This window comes from Eublepharis macularius, chromosome 4 (assembly GCF_028583425.1).
Source record: "Eublepharis macularius isolate TG4126 chromosome 4, MPM_Emac_v1.0, whole genome shotgun sequence".
Taxonomy (NCBI): domain Eukaryota; kingdom Metazoa; phylum Chordata; class Lepidosauria; order Squamata; family Eublepharidae; genus Eublepharis; species Eublepharis macularius.
The window spans coordinates 44,161,984-44,179,180 of record NC_072793.1 but is presented as its reverse complement, the minus strand read 5'-3'; the positions used below and the strand labels follow the sequence as shown (position 1 = coordinate 44,179,180).

At 44.7% G+C, this 17,197-nt stretch overlaps 1 protein-coding gene across 2 annotated transcripts in view; it reads right to left on the bottom strand.

The window, feature by feature from the left end:
* The window catches only part of LOC129327012 (neurogenic locus notch homolog protein 2-like), an 83,852-nt gene extending 72,541 nt beyond the window's left edge, over positions 1-11,311 (bottom strand). For both annotated transcript variants that reach the window (XM_054975392.1, XM_054975391.1), the window contains exon 1: positions 11,120-11,311. In XM_054975392.1, the coding sequence (XP_054831367.1) occupies positions 11,120-11,216 (97 nt within the window). In that variant the 5' untranslated portion in view covers positions 11,217-11,311. The remainder of the gene's footprint in view (positions 1-11,119) is intronic.
* Between the last annotated feature and the right edge of the window lie 5,886 nt (positions 11,312-17,197).

Genomic DNA, 17,197 nt, shown 5'->3' with positions numbered 1-17,197 from the left:
TTAAGACAGTCTATATCTCCAGCTAAGAGAGTTCCCCGTCTCTGATCTACAACTGCCAGGCCTCACTAGAACTGTATTCCCTCACAACAGAAGCACATTTGAATCCATTTCAAAACCCTGTCCCAGTGCCACACAAGCAGGACTTCACACCACATACAAGCAGAAGAGGAAATAGTACTTCACAGAAGGAACACCGGGCATTTCTGTATAGCCATGAAGGGTTTGACAAGTGCAGGAGCTACTCAATGTGCCTGATCACTATTCACTCCATACCACAGCTCCCAATACCCAGAAGTCAGAGAAACGTATTAGTAGGATCATGGAATTGCCCTAGAGCTTCACTAACCCTATCACCTGTCACTGACAAGGGCCCACAGCTCTTCACAGATCAGTGCAGACATCCCTGTTTGATCAAAGGGAAACTATTATGTTAGGACAACCCTCAGGAAGCTTTACTCTATCCCATCTACTAATGAAAAGATGAGAGTCTAACAGCACAGAGAAGAGAGGAAACTCCGCTGCCTGTAGTTTCTCCTCCATGCACAGTGTGTCGGCATGAGTGGGTGGGAGGAGCTGAAGTAAATTACTCAAACTAAGTCAAGCCAAGCACGTTTCTCGATGGGGCCCAGGCTAGGGGAAATAAATTGCAGGTACCCATCTCTGCCAGCCGTATAAGTGGGGTGCTCAAGCGCCTTCTGAAATAAAGGCAATTAAGAAATCCATTCCCAAAGAAACTCCTTCTGGCTCAAGGGATGCTCTTGGTGCTCTGGGCCTTCGGAAGAATGAAAACGCAGCGGAGGACAAGGACACAGGCTGAAACCCCTCCTCTCTCAGAGCAGAGGGAAGATGGAAGGAGCTGGGGCCCAGGCATTTCACTCACTCTCAGCCATTTTCTAGAGACCCACTTGCAACAGAGTGCGTGCCCAGCACACAGATCAGCCCCAGACAATGCCTCTCTCCCCTCCCCCGCCACCCCTTACTCTGTCGGCACACAGAGCCAGCTACAGGACTGCCACAAAATGCATTCCCACTGCCCAGTAAACCCCTGCATGCACACTATATTAATATACACACTCTAAGCGTACCTGTGGTGCTGTGGTTTACATCATCCCCACAATTTTGAAAAGATAACCAAAGGCTACTCAAGAATGGAGTCTCCTGACCTTCCCGAGTACACACACAACCCTTTCTAAAATGTATCGACCATAGTCACATGCACAGAATGAAGCAGCATTCCCACACAGCCAGCAAGCACAGTAACAAAAGATATTCCAAACACACTTGCATATGCATGCATGGACACCCACTGCATCAGGATTTCATAAAGGCTGAGATCCCTAAGGAGCCCCAGGTCACAGATGAAATTCCAAAATGCTCATCACCCTGCAACTTCCAGTGTGCTGACATATACAAAATACTTTGCATGTTAATAGGTACACACACCGTCTCACAAAAGCACAAAAGACACATGCAAGCAAAAAAAAACCAGTAAGAAAGAACTCCATCAGAATGCATTCCTGACACACTCAACAAAAATCCCACAATTTCCTCTTTTCCAATGTGCAGAGCCAAGTTTGAGCCAGTGGAATGCACTCTCATATCCCGTTACACTCACAAAATCTGCAGTCCGTATCCCTGAACACACTCAAGAATCTCTGCAGCCAACATTCCAACATATATACACTTTTCAACACCCATGCAAAATCACCCACATGTAGAGGGCCTCGCTTCCACAGCATGGAGTTCAGCTTACCTCTCATCTCCTAATCTGGACAGAGGCAGGCCCATCTAGAACTAGACAGCTGAAAGAGTGTAGAAAAGCAAGGAAAGCTGCTTTCAGGCCTTCCCTTTATCTGATTGAAGTGCAAAGCAAAGAGAATACATTCCCAATCCAACTCACCTACTTTCTCCCAATACACAGCACGGGAAGAGATGGCTCCTCAAATCATAAAGCGTTCTGATTTCCCACCTCCCCAAAAGAAGGGCAAAACCTGCACACAAGCAACTGACAAAAGTTCCCTAATCAATCAGTGCTGAAGGTTGGCCTAAATTTGCTGTTTTAATGTGTTAAATAATGCATATCTTGACATGTGGTGTCTCATTTTTTAATAGAGGGAGTTTGGCTTTATGGTGCTATTATGCTCACTGTATCTATATTTCTAAACTGTACTGAAAGGTGGTATACATTTTAAAAAAAATAAATAACCACCAGCCCCCCAAAAGGCTCAGCTCTGGAAGGATCTGGTATTCTACCAGACTGTTCAGAAACAAATTGGAAGACAAATTGGTTTCAGATGGTTTAAACAGTGACCAGGAAAAAGAAGTAGCAAAAGTCAGCCATCAAGTCAGTGGCAATCCAGAAGCCCTAGCTAGCTCCCAGTGCCTTGGCCACTCAACCTCTGCGTTCTTTGCAGGGACAGACTAGAAAACAAAGGGCTCTCTCTCCCTTCCCCACCAGCAAGCAGCCTTAACCTGGTCACAGTAACTTCTTTTTAAAGTATCTAACTCTTGGACTTGGAAGTGCCTAGTGGAATCTTAATAGCCATGAAGGTTAGACAAGAATTCCTTATCCCTCTCCACAGCTAGCAGAAAAACTAAGGAAAGTTACCAATTCTACATAAATATGCATTTATGTCATTTACACAGCATGCAAGTCTTTGTTTTTCAGGGCACAGAATGAACTGTCTCAGTGCACAGTTCTGCATATACACCTGCCATAATGTGAAAGGAAGGGCACTCTTCTTAAATGCCAGATGCTATAATTAAGACCTGATTTTCTAGATTCAGTGTATTATTTGTGACATGTTGGTCCACAGTGTAATACTTTCTCTTACAAGAGTTTTTAATCAGATATCTAGTAATACTTTGTTTCAGAATTTCTTCAGCTCTGTATTGGATTTCTGCTGGTTTTAAATCTTTGCAAATGTGCATGTATATACCCTATGACATGTTTATTGAAATGACTTTGAAACTGACTATACCGCCTTGAGTCTCAGTGAGAAAGGTAGACTATAAATAATGTAAATAAAATAAAATAAAAGCAACCCTGTAGTCTGAAGCAATGTAGACACTTCTTCAGTCATTTAGAAAACTCTTCCCTGACTCAGTGATTTCTGTTTCCCTAACCATGCCAACGTTCCTCTCTAAATCAGAAACCCCTGATCTGCATTTTGTGTTCACACAAGAACTCAGAAAGAATCTAATTTCACTCCAAATTATTTTACCTTGTCAAAAATGCTGTTTTAACAGTTTCTTCCTTCAACAAGATCAGAAGCAACTTAACTAATTTTTTGGTTCACTGTGCAACAGTTGGCATCTTTGCTAGTAAGTTACTGGTATCTGAATCTCTTGGAAATTCATTTTGCTAGCCAAGTATTTGTAGCCCCAGAAACAAGCAGGCAGCAATGGGTGCTTTAAAGTGGGTTCAGGATTAACTCTCAAGAGGAAAGTGGATTAGCCACTTTCAGCGTTGGAAATACCAACGGCAAAGCAAATTACATTTTTTTTAACACCCAGTACAATTATACCAGAAAACTAGCAATACAATCCCAGTGTTACACCTTCTAAACCCATTGATTTCAGTGGATTTAGAAGGGTGCAAGGATGGATTAGATACAGTGGATACTTGCAATGCCAGTTTCTAGGTCAGTTTCAACGTAGCTAGTAGGTCACACTGTTAGTGCTAGGAAGACCTAAATCTCAATTTCATAAAGTAATCTGTAGCAAACTTTGGTCATTTCAAGACTCTCTATCAGGCATACGCATTTTTGGCATTAGGACTGTATGACCCTGAACGCTGTAAGTTGTTTCTAAACAGGACACGCAGTTCCGCAGTGCCTTATGCATGCATTTTTGTACAGCAAAATCATTACCAGACAGATTCATATGATCTCAGCCATTTCACACGAGTTAAACCGAACAAATGTGTGTCCCACTTACCACACTTGTACAATCTCTTACATGTATGTCAAACCACCACACATTGTTCCATGCTTTTATGTGGCAGACATTTCCTGAGTCTACACTCACGAGTAGAATTACACATGTAGTTTTGGGATTCTTTCTTCCTAAATAAATACATACACGATGCAGAAACTGTGTTTCTAAGGGCAAGAATGGCACAGAGAAAGCGAGGGGCTATTTAGCTTGTCCCTCTTGTGCCATTTCCAGAACCCATATATCAGAACTCTAAGCTGCTTTTATCTCAACTGGGGGAAAACCAATAAATGCCCATAAGTTTTTCCCAGCAACTTGAAGAATTTTGGCAACAGACAGTGTGAAGGAAAATAATGTCATAGCCCTGTAGCAGCCTCCCCCTTTAAGTCACAGTACTAGCAGTTGCAATGTTTAAAAAAAGAAACAGTTTGGGGGGAAAGAATTAGAAATACAGACAATATGAAGTTGCATCCAGAGTGAACATTATAACACCCGAGGGAGACTCGTATGCCTTTGAAGACACATGGTGGACAACTGCTAAAGAGATGCACCCAATCACAGCTCCCTTGTGCCTAAGCGGTGCATGTCCCATGTGCTTATGGACAGGCATCACATCAACCACACTGTGGTATTTGCCATAAGACAAACTCTTGCCACATAAAAAGTAAAGCGGCCTTTATTGAGCTGGAGGCCTGCAGCTGCTGCTAACAGAGAGGGTCCATTCTATATGTTTACCAACTAGGCAAACACCTCTTAGTCTGGAAGGTCAATGAAATACTCCATTGATCAAGGCACAAGTGTGAATGGGGCAACAGGAATAAAGCAAGACTCATACTCGCCTAAGCAGACCCCAATTACAACCTGTCATGATGTCCAGTGCCATGTTAATGACAAGATCAGCACAACAGGGTATCTGTGGTACCACAACAGACATAGGCTGCATCCACGCACAACTGAACATCATTCTCAAATGGACTGTCTTGTAAACACAGGAATATTCAGTGGCAAATTATTGTTATAGCACAATCTCCAATGACTTGAGGAGACAGCCATAGTATGTCACGCTGAGTTCCTTTGAGATCTGACATGCTCCTGATGAGGCATCATGGTGTAGCCAATAATATTCTTGATGTACCATTTGCGTTTGGCAAATTCCTTCCTTTGCAAAGATGGATGCCAACCAAATGGCCCAGGAATAAATCCTTCCAGATAGCAATACATTTGTGTGAATACATTTCTGGACACTGTTTATTACATTTGTATTCTAACCTTCCTCCAGAGGTGTGTTTCTCCTCAAAACCATGAAGTCTTTGGTCAACTTCTGTATACTGCAGAGGCATTCTGTCACCCAGGTATTAGCTGGGGGCTGGAAAAATCCACTAAAGAGGGTCAGACTCCACCATGAAGCAGTTAAGAACTTCACAAATATAGAACACTTGCTGAGGAACAAGGTGTTTCCTGAAAAGGTCACATTGGCAGCAAGCCATTTCTTGTACTGCTATCAATACAATCACATTTCTAAGAAATACGTACGGAGTCTCACTGCTTCTTTTTCTTACAAATTAAACCAAAGTATGGTTGAAATTTAGTAAAGCCTCCAGGTGGTAGCTAAAGCTAAAACTGCTTTAGAGGCAGGAGTCTTAATACAGCCCTTACACTTGGGACACTTCTTCTGAAGAAAGAACACCTCCTTCTCCACAGATATCCGATCTGGGCAAGTTCCTTGACATGAGATTCCGTTATAAGCCAGCATTCCCATCACTCAAGCAAGAGGGAGAATCGTTATCTATCTATCCATCCCCTTCCTCCAAGGAACTCAGGTCAGTGTAAAATGCTTCTCTTGTCCTTCATTTTACCTTCACAACAACTCTGTGAAGCTGCTGTGAAAGAGTGACTGACCCAAGGTCACCCAGTAAGGCTTACAGATGAGTTGGGATTTCAATCTGGACCTTCTTTATACAACAGTCTAACTAGTTAACCATTATGGCTCTCAACCCTGTAAGGATAACATGAAACATTGGAGAAAATAAGAATGAGATAATATCTTCGGAAGGTTATGCATTTACACAACTCAAACTTGGATAAACTTCTTACCCTTCTAAGGGACAGCAGCTATACAGGTTCCAGCCGAGGGGCAGGATCACAATTGTTCCACACTCTAGGAAGAGTTAATGCCAGTGTGGGAGGGAGGGTCAACTTCCCCGGAGAACAACTTCCAGGGACCATCAAGCCACTCTGGATATTCACGAGATCAGTAATGGTGCACTAATTTCCCTGAAAGACAGCTTGCGCAACAACTACTAATTTTGCCTGCAGTGGCACATTGCAGTTGAGTGCTGGCATTTCAGTTGTCAGTGGGTTGATAATGAGACTCAACAGGCTTGGCCAGTGTCCCGTGTGAACAAAGTGTGCATCCTCTAGAACACACCTCCTCTGTAGCTTTCCTGGGTTCCCTGGCAGAGGCAGGGGGTTCTTCAGCAGGCAAGTCAATATGGAAATGAGGACTTGAAGGTAGAAAATTTTGAAAGCTATTGCCCTACGGCGATAACATCTATTTTGGAAGCTCACCTGCACCATCCAAAAGACATCAAGACCTACAGGATCATTTCACAAAATAACAACACCAATGTGAGAGTCTCATGGGAAAACCTTCCACGACTCCTCATGTTACTTTAACACAGACCACACAAGACATGCGTGCCACCCACATATCTTGGCTACCACGAAGGGTGAGGCTGACTGATTTCAGGTCCTTTCAGCGAGCTGCATACATTTTGTATTTTTTTTAAATCAAAGTTATATGCCAAGGTATATTGAATTCTGAGCCCAGAAAAGTGAAAATCAAAAACCCATGCAACTTATGCAAACTGAGCAAATTTGCATAAGTGCAGTGCAGTCCTAAGTAGAGTCACACCTTTCTAAGTCCACAGAAATAAATGAGGTTAGAAGGGTGTAACTCTGTTTAGGACTGTACTGACAGTCTTCCTTCGTTAGTCATGGGAAGAGGCAAACAGTAAAGCAAAATTAAACCTCTATTCCCAGACCAGTGGAAGTTCTGCTCAACCTCTTCTGTGGTTTTGACATTTCATCAGGCTTTGTCCAACCCTACAAGTTTTCAAACCTATCTTTGCAGGACTATTGTTTCAAAACTTAGTATTGGATCCAAAAGATGCTAATTCAACACCCAATATCCATTTTTATGCTCATACAGTACATTCACAGAAAGCACCTAAGGGGGGCAGCAGGACCAATCCTCTGTTAGTCACCATTATACAGTCCAAGTACAATTCAGGCTAGGAAAGGAGCCAGTGATGCAAGTCGGAAGAGTGATTGCCCAAGTGTCAAGGACAGCAGGATACCTTTCCCAGCAGTTCCATGCGCATTTCCAAAGACGCCTGCCATCTTTCAGGCCAATGCAAGAATGAGGGCTTATTTCAGCTTAAGGCGCAAGTCACATGCCCAAATTTGAACTTATTTTTCTGTCCATTCTGGCTTCATCACCAGGACTGAACGCACACATGGGAGTTCCACAGCGCACACCAATTTTGATCCCACTACATCCATTGCTCACACTTCAAGAAATTATTTGTAGTTGCACGTAGGAATCCTTAATGAAACCACCAGACTGCTTTTGTCACAAGCATATTCAGTACAAGATGATTAAAAAATGTGCGTATATATGGAAAAAAATAAGCCCTCAAAGTGGCTGCTTGTAATAAGACTGTGGAGAGGCTCCAAGCTCTCGCCAGCTGCCTTTGCAGTGTCTTTGTTAACTGGCTAGCAATGTGGGCAGAATAAAGGGGCAGAGAATTGAATGGCCTGCCGGCTGGCCCGCTATTGCATCTGGAGGAGCTGCAGCAGGGAGGCAGCTGCTGTATCTCAACAACCCTCCACTTTGAGCACAGGCTGATTCACCTAATAGAAACTGCAAGGGGGGGTCACTGTGCCCTGGAAAAAGCCCCAAGGAAACTAGTAGGATTAGATTCATTCCATTACTGCTTGGTCAGACAAGGTCTCCGCATCTCAAAATTCCCCCCTACACAATGCTAAGGGAATACTGAGACAAACCTCCCAAACTAGCACCAATGCTAAGCGCTAGAAGCTGGGTCAATGTTTTCTTGGTTCCAGAAGGAACATTTTCACACTCAGATGTCATCACAAAGGCTGAGAAAATAAGGGAAGAATTTCATACCTACACAAGGGGCGTCTGTAATAGTAAAGTTGTGTTGCATCACGGACCTGTAGGCTGGGGAAGACATGGCTCCTTTTAAACCTGAGACTGTGAAGGGAATCATCGAGCCAAAATGGATCTGGCTAGAGTTAATGACCAAGGTGAATTCAACAAATGGGTTTCACCAATGCATCTCCACATTCAACACAGTACTGTAGGTCAAGTAATTAACTGCATAGCTGAAGAATTGTTTCAAAAACAAAGTTACACATGTTTAAATGCTAACAGTGGAGTTCCTGCTCCTTCCAATCAAACAGCAGAGTTTTGATTGATTTTTTTTTAAGATCTAGATTTATACTTTTCATCAGCAGACTACACCTGTTTCAGAGAGGACAGACTTTTTCCACAGTAGAGCACAATTCATATGGTATAAAATTCCTATACATTTATGCACAGGAATTAACGTGAAACATGCATATCCTGACTGAGCATGCAGATTTTTCATGGCATCAGCATGTGGTGCACATTGCTGGAAAGCCAAGACCAATTACTACGGGGGGGGGGGGGGCTCTTCTGCGTCTGGTCATGTGAAGCGGCCCTCAGATGGAGGGCTTCATCAAGCCAGGCACTTTACTACAGGTCATCACATTGTTATCAGTGCAGCCAGGCAGAAAAGAATGAACAGCCCTGGAAGAGACAAAATGTCTGGTTTGCAGACATTAATCTGGATGAGAGTTAAGTGTTTGGCCCAAAGCTTCATACCCAAAGTATAGCAGAACTAACAGCAGAACCCAGGGCTATTTCTCTCCCACGCAGGGCCCTTCCCACTAAAGAAACTTCCAGCCCTTGTGTGACCCTCATCTGGCACAGCCCGCACCAACCAGAACTGCATCCTGCCAATTCAAGCCCAGGAAACGGAGCCAGATTTGGTCTCCTATCCTCCATTTCCTAGCCTTCAAGGCTCTCCAAGCCGCTGTTCTGGAAGGTTTAAAGGAACACATCCCCAGTCACTTTGCACTATTTATTCTCAAATACTCTGGTGGTATTCAAACTTTTCGAGTACGGCTCAAAGCAACAGCTTCAAGCCCCTGTCTGGCGCAAGACCGCCAAGATTTCAGCAGCGCTGCGGTGGAATTGCTCAACCAAGAACAATGCCCTGTCTATGTCCAGCCAAGCAGCAAGCTGGCGGGGAGGGGAGGAGGGGATTCATATTCCCGGGCATCCACAATTCACAGCATCCCAGCCTCATGCATAGGACTGGCTTCACATTCCCACGGCGCCACAGAACCCACTGGCTGGGAACGGTTTAAGAAGCAAGGCCAAATCCACTAAACCAGTCAGATGGCTTCATGGGAGAGTGAAACCCATGCTGAATAATAGCTCTACGTTCTATTTACCTTTTGCAGCAATTATCTCATCCCTGGCATACTGCTGCACGTTTCACTGGGCAAAGCAAGTTGCTGCATGACACCCAATTAAATCATCTTATCTCCTGCTTGCATCTACTTTTCTTCCCAGCGCACAAATGGGAAAAGCCGGCTATGTGGGGGAAGCATGTTTCATAGTAGGCTGAGCCACTCTGAGTCTCCAGAGCCTGGGAACCGGCTGGCCCAGTTGCTGAGCTGTGCACTCCCTAGCAGAGCTTCAAGATGAGTTTCTTGTTTCACAAGCAAGGATCTCCAACTTCAAGGCAAGGCAGAAACCTGGTACGTTAGCCTCTGGATCAACCATGCCTGGTTTGTAACACACAGTGAAAGGGCATTGGCTTGGAGGGCACTTGGACAGCTTCATGGGAGTCAACCGCAATAAAAGTTTGTACATCTAGCAGAATGTGAAGGGCGGGGGAGAGGGCCAACAGCTGCTGCCACATCTGTCCAGATCATCAACACCCTTCTCTGGCTGTTCAATGCACAACAAAAGCACCATCAAATTCAATGCCAATGCACAGGTTAGCCTTCAAAGGAAGACATTTTCATAGTAATCACAGAGGAAAACATGAGACACAAAGCACAAATTTATCAGCCACTCTTCTCATCCTTATGCATGCCTCTTGTAAGCATTCAATACCCAACTATTATGAGCCATCTCTCCTGTAGAAACAGACCAGGCATGCCTTACATATTTACACATTTCAAAAGTGCCTTGTCTGTACAATGCACACATCATGTGTGCATTGTACATTTTAAACACACCAGTACATTCCAGTACATTTTAAACACACCAGATGCTTACATTTAAGCACAACTGGCATATCCCAACTGCTTCCCTTGTCCTCTGCTACACAAGCATATACGGCACAGCACACTACAGCACAACCATACTTCACACTCCGTGAATGACAACTGTGTTTAACAGAAAGCTGTACATTTTTCTCTCCCATAGCGAGGTCGAGCTAAAGATTTCATGTGTAGAGGCAGAGAAAAAAGGCTACAGAGAAGCCAGATCCTTCCGAAATCCACTCTCCAGGTTTTCCAGCTGCGCCGGGCTGGGAAGCTGGAACTGGATGGCGAAGAAAGTTTGCTTCAAGTAAATAAAAAGTGTTAAGATTGTTTCTCCTGTATCGCAAATCAGTGCCGGTGATTTACCCTCCTCCCCCCCCCCGCCACCAGTCTAATCGCTGGTCCCTCTCCCCCTTCTCTCAATGTGGACTCAAACAACGATCATTTATTTTCTTTGTGGTCGGACTCCGGTTCAGCAACCCTTTTCTACCCCCTCCTTCTCAAGGGTGGGGGGAGAGAAAAGGCAAGGAATAAGCCTAGGCGAAACCAAGAAAATAACTTCAGTGCCTGAATCGGGGGCTCAAAGCACCGCGGAGAGCCACGAAACGGGGAAGACAATGTCCCTGCGAAGTTTTCAGAAGTTTGCAAAGTTCAGAAGTTTGCAAAGAGGAAACGGAGAGGCCACAGCCCGTCCCAATGCCGCCCGAGGCGGGTAAGCCTCTCGCCACGCACTCCCCAGCCCTCCCAAACCTTGGGGTCTCACCCCCCACGCGACATCCCCGAAGCGCCCTACCTGCTCCCAGCGTCAGCCGCGCCAGCAGCGCCATGCCCAGAAGGCTGCAGCCCAGCCATGCCCGCCACGGGCCCCCGAGCCGGGACGCCAAGCCCATGCCCCCCAGTCCTGCTGCCACCCTATAGATCCATGGAAGGGGCCGAGCTCGAGCTCCAGCCAGACACCCGAAAGCGCGGCGGCGCCTCCTCCCGCTCCCGGACCCTGGGAAACTTCTCGGAGTTGAGAGCGGGGCGGGGCGACCCCGCTGCCCGGGGGCGGGGTCCGCACCCAGCCCGCCCGGCCTGGCCCGGCTCGGCTCCCACGCTCCCTCCTTCCCTCCCTCCCTCCTTCTCTGGCGGCTCCCGCGCTGCCTTCGCCCCCACCCCGCTTTCCGCCTCATCGGCCCCCTCCGCCCGCGCCGGGATGGGACGAGTGCGTGAAGTTAGAGAGGGCGCCCGGCTGAGAGGGCGCCTTCCCAGTCCTGCGGGCCTCCCCGCCCGTGGGGGGATCGCGAGGGGGAAGGGTCTCTCCCAGAACCGACCCCCCTCCCTTTACGCATGCATATTTGCACACGCGCCCCCGTAAATGTGAGCGGGCTTGTGGAGGGGGGGGGGGGCTTGACGTTTTGCGGCCGGGAACACTGCGGAGCGTCGGTTCTTTGGTGCCACCGGGGGGGGGGGGGGGTGTTCGGAAGAGAGGGCGAAAGGGGATGGAAGTACAACGGGGGGAGTGGAAAAAATAGCCTCGCCCGGGAAAATCGCGGGATGGCTTGGCTGGGGTCATCCCTCGAGCCACCAGGCCGCTTTGCATTTTCCCACACGCGATCCACTAAACCTCTCCAAACGTGACCAAAAAAGTTGCTGTTTTCATGAGCATCCAAATTCCCCAAGGAGAGAAAAAGTTTCCGTCCGTCCCCCAGATGACGGGCGGAGGGAGCAGCTCAGAGCAGCGTCTCCTGTTTCCAGTGGCACAAACCCAGGAGCCTGGGTTCGTTGCAGACGGGGGGGGGGGCACAAAGAACACTCTGAGCCCCTTCCAGAAATTTAGTATTTCTTAATCTTTTGAAATCTCTGGATAGTTAAATATATTTATATTGATCTATCATGAAAAAAACCATTGTACAAACCTTTCCTAAAAGGAGAGGTAGTGATTTAACACTGTAATAGATCACAGGGGTCCCAACATGGCACCTGTGGGCGCCATGACACCCACCAGTGGCTTTATGTAAAGTAAACCTGTACAAAAATCGAGTGGTATTCTAAAAACACAGTAGGACTGGATTCCATCTAAACACCACCAACTGCAAGGCTAAAATGTTTGATGCACTTATTGGGCCTTGAAGTCATAAGATCTTTCCAATATTTTTATAACTCAAATGGAAGTTGATCATGACATCAAGTTTTGTTCACTTTTCAAAAATCATTTTAAGTCCCTGTGAAAATCTGGCCAGAATTTCTCTTATTGTAAAAATGTGAAAGAGCTCTCACCACTTCTTCAGCACTGTCATTGTTGCAAGTAATAGTGCAGATTTAAAATGGCTGCATGCCTGAGGGCTTATAGGAAGGGGATAGCCAAGAAAAGAAGCATCTTTCCCTTTTTCTTTTGCATGAGTGTGTTAGATGTCTGCAAAATTAAAACATATACTGCCAGATGAGGGTTTCTTAGCTAGCTCAATATGTATCCTGATTTTATAGTAGTAAAAAAATTAACCCTATTATAGTAAAACAGAATTTCTGCCTGAAATATTGAAGAGCTATCAGTGTTATGCATAATTCACCTCCCAGACATTTTGTGGTTGACTCCGCCTCCTATGGCAGCCATTTTGTAGTTGTACCCACTACTCTGTGTCAGAGTTGTGAAGGTGCCTGCAGGCTGAAAAAAATCTGTGTTCCAGAAATGAAGCTACAAATTATTGCTGGCAATTCCCTGAAAAATACAGTATCAGGTAGTTGTAGTGAAAAAACAACCCAAGACATTATGGATAATTAGGAATAGATATATGATACTGGGAAGGGGTGCTAGCTAAATTAATGGTTTGCCATACCATAGGTAATTTCTGGTAACCACCTCAAGTAACATTGATCAAGTTTAGAAGTTCACACAGCTGATCACTGTCACAGCATGTAGGTTGATAACAGACAGTTTAAAGGACTTGGTAAATCAGTGGTTAGAATGAATAAAGTAGTATCCACCTATCCAAAAGAGGGAAAAAACAGATGGCATGGAGAATCTCCAGTGAGAAAGGCTACACAAGACCTTCAGCCTCTTGTTTGTGAGGATCATTTGATTGTTAGATAGCTCACAGGGAATTCAATAACTCAGGGGGAGTCTGATAACTCGGGGATAATGACAAAGTAGCTCTGCTCTGGAGGAGACTTCACCTGGCATTCCCTCGGTAGCCATGGGCAATTTCAGCTGCTATAAAGTACTTGCAGTTGGTGCGAGGTCTCTGTGATTTACTCAGAGCCTGTAGCTCCCTAAACCTTAAGGGATAACTGGGTGAGACTCTAGGATCCATAACCAGGTGAACTATTACTCTTCCAGCGTATCTCCTCTCCCCACCCCAACCCGCTCCAATTCTTGCCTTCCTTTTCAGGCAAATAGCTGAGCAGGGCCCCAATTCAGTTTGCAGCTATTGGAGGGAGAGGGGAGTTGAAAGTGTTAAATCCTCTCACCATCACCTCCATGCTGTTGTCACTCTAAACCATCACCACCATCCTATTAGCTCTGGAATATCAGATTAATAACACGTCGTATGTTCCAAGTGCTTTACATGCATTAGTAATACTTGAACACCTAAATCTTACTACCCCACCTTGGTTAATTTTGCTGTGAGTCCTATGACCGAAAAGGGTATCATATATCAAAGACAAGAGTACCTGTTTTGATGCACTGGGGCAGAGAAATCCAACCATGGGCAAAAAATAGCAAAAATGGTCCAACCATGAAATGTGCAGACTTTTGAGTTTCATAGAACTATTCCCTGGCCAGAATGTTTGTTAAACATCATGCCTGAGGAAGAAATCTGTGACACTTGAAAGCTCATACATCTTGGTTGACCCTAACAAAGTTATTACATTTTGTTAAGTCCAAATGCTTGCAGTTCTGCCTAGTTCTCTGAGGTGTCTATCTGCAGGACGCCCTGAGCCAATGGCCAATGATGGGAGAAGGGAAGGTGCCCGAGTTTTAGCAGTGGAACCAGCCTCAGCCAGGCCTATTCCCTGCTACAGGCAAGTTACTTACATCTGGCTGCCTGGCTGCTTTCCATAGGAATGATCAGAGAGCTGAGGCCAGGGACTTTCAGGAATGTTCAGGCTGCCACTTTATGCATACAGGGTTCCCACTCATCCTTTGCCAAGGCTCTCAGAGGGGAAGAGAAGCAGATCAACCCCCTCCCCTGAGCTGGGACTCTTGACCAAACAGATCCTGTTTCTGGACTTTTGTTCTTCCCAATCCCAGTATGTGACAATACCAGTCTTAGTTCCCAAGACTCCTTACGCTGATTCTCAACACCATATGAGACATAGATTCCATGCAGAGCTGGTTATCAGTGGCTGGCATTGATGGATGGGCAGCTGTTGGCTGGGAGGGCAAGCAGCAATGGTGGCTCCAAGCAGCAAGAGCCACTGCCATGTTGCCTGCTTTCTGTTTCTGTCTGAATGAGGAGGAGAGAAGGACAAGGCAATGGTGGTGGTGGGGCACCCCTGGCCCTACCGTTTGTATAACCTACTGTTTGTGTCCAGGGTAATCTTGGATCCACATTGAAGCAGCGTGAAGAGTACCTCACTCTTTACCCCCACATCAAGATTTGAAAGCATATTGATAGTAGTGCAGTAACATTTATATGTTTATTTAAATAATTTGAGTCCCACCACTTTATCAATTTAAAAATACACACACAATATGGAAATGCAGTAAAATAACTGGATTTGGTGATAATGTGAAAGCATTACTTGACCCCTACAGCAAGACTCCATCATGTATAGAATTACAGAATGAAAGCAGCCCTGGCTGGCTATAGACACCAACTCAAAAGAAACATGTAAGAGTACCTTTTTAGAGAAGGAGTTCAGGTCACATGTCCCCACTTGTGAAATCACTGAGGTTAGGTTTGTGTTTGTGAGCAAAAAAGACTGAGAAGCAAGAGTTCCTGACTCCACTCTGATGTAGCTTGCGTAATTCTAGTCAGCTCCAACACAATAACACCACCTACTCCTGCCACCTGTATTTGGATGCTAGTGAGCTACAAAGGAAAGATAAGACTTGGAAAGAGATTGAGCTGGATTAATTAGGAGCCTTTGATTGTCCTGAAAAACCAAAGAAAGGACCTAACCATGCACGATTCCATGTTCAAAACAAAGATCAAAACTACTGGGCAAATTAAAAATAAGTTGTTTTAGAAATGCTTTAGAAGTAAGAGAAAACAAGGCCGATTACGAACGCAGATGGGTAGCGATATTGGTCTACAGCAATAAAATAAACAGGCAATTTAGACTAACAACATTTATTCTAGCATGAGCTTTTGTGAGTCAGGGCTCACTTCAGTGCGTCTGATGAAGTGAGCTCTAACTCATGAAATGCTGGAATAAATGTTGGTAGTTTTTAAGGTGCCACTGGGCTCCTGTTTTATAAAACTGAGCACAAAAACTACTTTGAGGCTTTGTTTTGATGTTCTTTATTTAAATAATAACAATTTGTGATTTGGAGTGGGCTAAAATTTCATCTAAAAACAAAGAAAAAGTTTCTACTGGAGTTTCCGTGTGTCATAAGATGCACGTTTAAGTCAATATTCAACAGCAACATTGGCAGTGGAAGCAGGAATGTGTCGATGGATTTCCTGATATTAACCGAGAATTTGAAATACTGAGAACAAGAATCTACATGAAGACTGCAAAATCATAGAATTTAATAGCCCCGTGAGTTTGAATAACAGAAATAGGATTACACTAGGCTGCCTCCAGATCAGCGCTTATTTAATTTCACTTCTGTTTTGCTTTTCATCACCCTAGACTAACCCTTTACCCAGTTTCCATACATGCAAACTTCCTACATTTCTTAGATTTTTAATTTTTCTTAATACTGAGTTGCATCTGCATGCACGTATAGCTATGTGCCCATTGTATTGCATGTAGTATCCCAGAAAAGGAAAAGAAACCATGACAGATATGTAACGTAGCTGAGTTCAGACAGAGACTATATATCAGCCAGGATTTAACTTCTACTAAAATAACTTGTCTAAGAGCCAGTTTGCATCTACTGCAGCAGCTGGGTTTGCCATTCATCCACTATGTCTTCCCAGCAACAACCCAAAGGAGACAGGTATGTTTGCCATGTTTTCTCAGTGTGTTCACAGATCTGTTTCCTATTGACTCATTAAACTGGACAAACAGCAAATTCATTGTGTGAACTGGCCCTAAAGTGAATGGATGGAAGAATGCAAATTTACCATACAAAAAATTTAAAAGGTTCCAACAATGAAGGAAGAAGGATAGGGTAAAGACCAGAAAGAGGAATAGCACAACACTTCTGTCCAGACCAATTTCTGGCAGGTTTGTTCCTCTTTAAATAATAAAAAGTTGCACCCAAATCAGGAAGTGGTGCACAGTGTGACAGATCACAGAACAATGCTGCAGACTGGGGCCTCTCCTTGTATCATTTTCTATAGTAGATTTTCTCTCTCGCACACATGTAGAATGCTGGTCTAAGTTTCTCCAATAGTAGAAAATAAAAAGCCATGTGCTTCATGACTAATAGTAAATAGTTCGGCTATCTTAAGTCAGAAAGGTCAAACAAGGAAAAAGACTTTCAGGTGTGGGTCAATTGTGATTGTTGTGGTCACAGACCAGGCAGATTACACTGTTTGGATCTTGCATTTCTAGAAGGAAACATGACATATTAGCATTATTATTCAGTGCCCTGTAAAAGAGCATTGATCAATGAAATCACAGAATTTGCAAATAGGAGTATGCAAGGCAACACATCCTAAATCTGACCATGAGGACCGTAAGAAGGATTTCATTGGGAAGCATTGGGAGAGTGATTATTAGACCATGAAAGTAGTCTTCCTAAAAAGGAGCATACAGTTTTCAGATTCTGAAA